Source organism: Daldinia vernicosa, assembly GCF_022497035.1.
Source record: "Daldinia vernicosa strain CBS 139.73 unplaced genomic scaffold F5Y00scaffold_45, whole genome shotgun sequence".
Taxonomy (NCBI): Eukaryota; Fungi; Ascomycota; class Sordariomycetes; order Xylariales; family Hypoxylaceae; genus Daldinia; species Daldinia vernicosa.
In genome coordinates this window covers 136,634-142,633 of record NW_025953961.1, presented here as the reverse complement: position 1 = coordinate 142,633, position 6,000 = coordinate 136,634, and the positions used below count along the sequence as shown (strand labels likewise).

Sequence of the window (6,000 nt, the reverse complement as noted above, 5' to 3'; positions counted from 1 at the left end):
CCTGCTGTTTCTTAAGCTAAATCACGAGCTTGCGGTCGACGCTGTAATACAACTACCCCCTTGGTGATACTGCTTTTTTTCTGATAGAAAGGTTATTGTTTAAGGCCGTTCTCGGACTATTGAGTCGGCAGTCTTCGGTCGTCGGCGCTGTTGATTCACCATCTGTCGCAGCTCGCGTTGGATGAAACAACGTACTGTTAGTGGATCGGTTTGGATTGGTTCGGGTTTGCTGCGGTCGCGAGTAATATGATACGCTCGATATGACTTCACGGGCTCTATGCGGTGGCGCGCGCGCCTCTCGCAAGTGTCCGATTTTGAGTTCGACGAGCTTACTTTGCGCAGATCTGGCTGCGATGCCTGGGAGACTTGGGGCCGCTCCTGCTATGTTGAGGTCTGCGCATATCATGCGTAGCTCTTCGTTGAGACCCGATGAGTCCACGCGTCTAAGTTTCGCATTGACTAAGGCTAGCAATGCTAGAGTTAACCTCTGGCATGGGTCCGGGTGTAGGAGGTCTTTTTCGCGGACTAGCATGGTTCTCGAGGAGCAAGACAAAGCTAAGGGGAAGGGCCAGTACGTCTTTCTCATTTTGTCACGGGCTCGCTTCTTGTTGAATCCCCCCACATCCTCCATGACCTTTCCTTAGCTCTCTAAGCTGACGAGTCGGCCTCGTCATCGCGCTCGTAAGCTAACATCAGACACAGAGTTCCCCCTGAACCATCTTCAAAACCAACTATCGAGGAACCTAGAGGAATCCGGAAGGTCATTCCCAAAGTAATACCCGCGCTGACGCAGCACGAGAACATCTATACGGTTCCCAACCTGCTGACGTTTTCGCGTCTTATCGCCGCACCATTCATCGGCTACGCCATTGTGCACGACGCGCATGCTTTGGCCCTAGGCCTTTTTGCTTACGCGGGCTTCTCGGACCTCTTGGACGGCTGGATCGCTCGCAGATGGAAATTGCAGACCGTTGTTGGGAGTGTGGTCGATCCCATGGCGGACAAGATGCTTATGACAGTGTTGACTGTGTGTCTTGCTTACAAGGGGGCGCTGCCTGGTAAGTGCTTAACTTTATTCTCTGATGTCTTACGTGCGAAGTGTCACATGACTGGGTTACCTCTACTGCTGTTGAGTTGATCTTGAACATTACTATCATGCTTATGTCATGTCGGGATTACTATGAGAACTGGTGTGCTAACATACAATCAATAAAGCATGGCTAGCCGTAATAATCCTAGGGCGTGACGTCGGCCTGGGCATTGCCGCCATTTACTACCGGTGGATATCTCTCCCGCCGCCGAAGACCTTCACGCGCTACTGGGATTTCTCCCTACCGTCGGCGGAGGTTCGCCCCACTACTATTAGCAAGTATAATACGTTCTTGCAGCTGGGGCTGATGGGAGCTACGATGGTTACGCCTGTTTTAACCGCAGATGTTGGAATGGCCATGACGGCGTTTCAGTAAGCAACTTCCTTTTTCTTTACTGCGTTTATAATTGGCAAAGAGTCGGATATACAGGTGCCAATAGTTGTTCCGATTTCTAACTAAACGTAGGTATTTGGTTGCCACCACGACTGTTTGGAGTGGTCTGAGCTATGTGTTCAGCAAAGATGCGGTCAGGATCTTGTCTGAGAATAAAGGCAAGTCCAAAGGTCAGTAGCTTATTAAGCACAACAACCGTTTATGTGGTATTTTGATCATATCGAAGCTTCAAGCAAGTTTCCGCTACCTAAAGAAGAAGCCTAACCCCACTTGTGGTTCATAACGTGTACATTATGACGAGTTATATCAGGTGGATGAGAAAATGTATCGGTATGCAATTTTGGATCGGCATGGAGCGTGTTAGTATATGCATGGCATGGCATGGCAAAGAAAATAAAGTATTTCATTATTTCCCATCTAATTTCACCCTTTTTAATATTTTAACTTGCTAGTAAAGAGCTATGGGGGAGCACGTGACAGGACTAAAAGAATCTACACTTTCAGGCCCTGGCCAAAATAAATGAGCCACACATCCCACTTACAGACTCAACACCATAGTATAATCGTTGAATACACTACCTGATTATAAGACAATTACAGGTAAAAACAATGCATTTTAAACGTTCTAATATGTAATCCTATCTCCTTTAGCCAATATAATATTATCCTACCTATTTGGCATTGAATCCCAGTCCTTATTAGTGCGTTTATCGCTTAGATTCCAATAGCCTTTTTAAGGGTATCGTTGATTGGGGGTAACTTCATGTTACAATTACAACGTGAGTAATCAATTTGAGACAATAAAAAAATAGTGTAACAATCGTCTCCTTTTGCTCTATCTATCTGTATAAGTTTTAAATGCTGTCTACTATGAAGTTGTGCGTAAAATCATATATGAAATCATCGTGTTTTAGTTGAAATTAGGTGGGCTTTAGTGGTGTGGCTCATTTATTTTGGAGTATTGCTATTTCAGTAGTAATGGTATTTCAGTAGTAGTCACTTTTAGACCCACCTTTTTAATATATCCCGCATAATCGCATGAACAGCGGGATAGGCAGGTATCGCATAAGTATTACATGTATTTCCCATACAATTTACCTGGCCGCGCATGTATCTTTTATGATAATCCCGCTAAACCTGCTATTCTTATATATGTATTAAGTTATTAAATAGCCTCGTATAATATAGCTGCTTGATTGGCCAGCCAGCCAGCCTTATACCTTTAAACCTTACATCGGGACCTCGTTTTTAGCCTTTTACCTCGTAATTGATGCATGCGACCGACTTAAATCGAATTTAATTAATTGAATTAAATAAGAGGCTGTACGAGAGGGTGAAAGATAAGGGTATTGCCAGACGATACAAGTGTACAGTAACGAATTTGTATGAGGGGCAAGGTACTTGGTGGTATATGATAGCCCCGTATACTGCTTATCTACCAGTGTTGCTCTTAAAAGTGACTACTACTGAAATACCATTACTACTGAAATAGCAATACTCTTATTTTGGCCAAGGCGTGACTTTGAAAGCGTTGATTTAAGGTAGATTATTCATCCGGCAGGGGACCCCACCGCCTGCTATAGGTAATCAGCCGCATACCCCACACCGCCTGCCAATCTAAGTTTATTTTCCTTATCGCCATTTCTTATCGAGAAATTTTGAGTTCGAAGACGACGACGTGAAAGTGCAGAATTCACGAATTGGGTTCGCTGCTTATCATATCGTATTATTACGAGTATGAGAAAAGCTTGGAGACCCCGGGGCTTAAGCCGGCCCAATAGCGCGATCCGAAGACCTTTGGCCTCATTAGGTCTTCATCGGAGTAACTTTGCCACTGTCGCTCAGGACGCGAGGTTTGTATACGAAGCCATTCTTGAATCTGTAAATGAGTGTAAGCTAATTTGGAGGTGCAGACCATTTGATGTTGTAGTAGTTGGTGGAGGTCATGCTGGAACAGAAGCATGCGCAGCAGCTGCTCGAAGCGGCGCGCGAACGGCTCTGGTTACACCTAAACTTGACAATCTTGGCGTCTGCTCGTGTAATCCCAGTTTTGGCGGAATCGGAAAGGGAACGATAATACGTGAGATCGACGCACTAGATGGAGTTTCAGGGCGTATCATCGATAAAGCTGGCGTCCAGTTCAAAGTCTTGAACCGGAAGAAAGGCCCAGCTGTGTGGGGACCGCGCGCCCAGATTGACCGGGCGCTGTATAAAAAGCACATGCGTGAAGAGCTCCAGTCATATCCGAACCTATCTATCATAACTGGAAGTGTATCGGATATCGTTCTAGGCGAAAGCGTAGATCCTACCAGCGGTTCGCCCAAGAGCAAAATTACCGGCGTGCGCCTCGAGTCCGGCGAGGTATTACCCACCAATGCCGTCGTTATTACTACCGGGACTTTCCTGGGTGGCGAGATACATATCGGGCTAGATGTCTACCCATCGGGGCGGATGGGCGAAAAGGCTACATTTGGTCTCAGTAAATCTCTAAGAGATGCCGGTTTTAAGCTTGGTAGATTAAAGACGGGTACACCTCCCCGTTTACATAAAGGGAGTATCAACTTCGATATCTTAGAAGAACAGCGAGGAGACGATCCGCCAGAACCTTTCAGCTACCTCGACGATAGGGTGTCGGTACAGGACCAACTTCTCTGCTGGGCCACATATACGAATGACAAATCACACGACATCGCACGCGCTAACTTGGACAAGACGGTTCACATCCGCGAGACTGTAAGGGGTCCACGGTATTGTCCGTCGCTAGAGTCTAAGGTTATTAAATTTGGCCATAAAGAGAGGCACATTGTCTGGCTAGAGCCCGAGGGCTTCAACAATGATACTATCTACCCAAATGGTCTATCCATGACAATCCCCGCCGAGGCACAAGAGCAACTACTACGCACGATCCGCGGACTTGAAAACGTTCAGATGACCCAGGCTGGCTACGGTGTCGAGTACGACTACGTGGATCCGCGAGGTCTCAGATCGACCCTCGAAACCAAGGCTATTTCAGGCCTCTTCCTCGCGGGCCAAATCAACGGCACTACAGGCTACGAGGAGGCTGCCGGCCAGGGCGTTATCGCGGGTATTAATGCGGGGCGCACGGCTCAGGGGTTGGAAGCTGTCTCAATTACGCGCGCCGACGGATACATCGGTATCATGATTGACGACCTAATTACCAAGGGCGTATCGGAGCCATACCGCATGTTCACTAGCCGCAGCGAATACCGCATGAGCACGCGCGCCGATAATGCGGATCTTCGACTCACAGCCAAGGGCCGCGAGTGGGGCGTCGTAACGGATACACGATGGTCCCGGCATACGGACGAGAAAGCGCAGATAGACGACCTGACACGCGCTCTGGAACAATACACACTTACCGCGCCGGCATGGAACGCAGCCGGCTTCGCCAACCGCAATGATAGCAGAAAGCGGAATGCGCTAGATATCCTATGCCTTCCAGGCGTTTCGATCGGGGATCTCGCGGCGCAGGTTCCGGAGATCTTAAGACATAGCGAGCGAGTCCGCACGCGCGTGGAGATCGAGGCGCGCTACGCCCCGTACGTTCATATACAAGCGGCTGAACGTGCGGCGTTCCTGCGCGACGAGGGCCTTCGGTTACCGGCGGATCTAGACTACGACTCTGTGGCGGGGTTAAGTACCCACGAGAGAGCGGTGCTGAACGAAGCAAAGCCCGAGAGCGTCGGGCAGGCTAGGCGGATTGAGGGTATGACGCCTGCAGGCTGTGTGCGGCTGCTGGCTTTTGCGCAGAAGAGGAAGGAGTTTGCGAACAGCGGTGTGAACGGCGTGGGCGTCGGTGTGATTGCGGATGAGGGTGTGGTGGAGGGTGCGGTGGCGGATATGGCGCCATTGGGGGGCGAAGTCGATACTCTGGATGCGGAGGCGCGCAGGAGGGAGCTGTAAACCCCTAGATGATGCAGGTAAGAGTGGGTGAGTTTAGATATGTATGTGTATATGGGCTGTACTTATACTAAGCGACGCATAATGAAGGCGTTGGGGCTAGAACTATTGGCATTGTATATATCACCTTATTTATCTAGAAGTCTACTCGTTTTAGGTAGAGTCAAGGTTGCATATCATGGTAAGCACCCAGGCCCCCGCCTAGGTCATCATTCTGGCCACCTAGATTGGGTGCCTTCGTATATAATCTTCTTGAATCAGCAAGGCTTTCTGCAGGAAATCGGTGTCCAATGCGGGCACATATGCTGTGCTATCGAAAATTCGAATTTCCCCTGATATAGAGGCTACGAAATATAAAATGTTTATCTAGTATGCGAGCTGTTGGATTGTGCGCGTATATTAAACAGTTTTGAATGTTCGGCATTGTAAGTTCGACTTCCACTCATATCCTCCTCAGCGATGGCTATTTTGATAGTTACCGTATATGTTACTTCTTCCTATTTAATCTTTCGTTAGCTCGAGTGTCTTAACCTAATCGGCGGTTATTACAAGAAGAAAAATGAAGTTTTCTGACTACCTACCTTCACGTTCCGGA

The 6,000-nt window shown here is 48.2% G+C and overlaps 2 protein-coding genes across 2 annotated transcripts; both read left to right on the top strand.

Annotated features, from left to right (window-relative positions):
* F5Y00DRAFT_244192 (uncharacterized protein) lies at positions 1–2,013 on the top strand. The gene is made up of 4 exons (XM_048008795.1): positions 1–571; positions 703–1,058; positions 1,216–1,462; positions 1,557–2,013. The coding sequence occupies exons 1-4, from the start codon at positions 261–263 to the stop codon at positions 1,660–1,662; spliced, it is 1,020 nt and encodes a 339-aa protein (XP_047862243.1). The 5' UTR covers positions 1–260; the 3' UTR covers positions 1,663–2,013.
* A 1,108-nt stretch (positions 2,014–3,121) lies between these two features.
* F5Y00DRAFT_244190 (glucose-inhibited division protein A subfamily) lies at positions 3,122–5,748 on the top strand. The gene is made up of 2 exons (XM_048008794.1): positions 3,122–3,337; positions 3,398–5,748. The coding sequence occupies exons 1-2, from the start codon at positions 3,222–3,224 to the stop codon at positions 5,406–5,408; spliced, it is 2,127 nt and encodes a 708-aa protein (XP_047862242.1). The 5' UTR covers positions 3,122–3,221; the 3' UTR covers positions 5,409–5,748.
* The last annotated feature ends 252 nt before the right edge of the window (positions 5,749–6,000 follow it).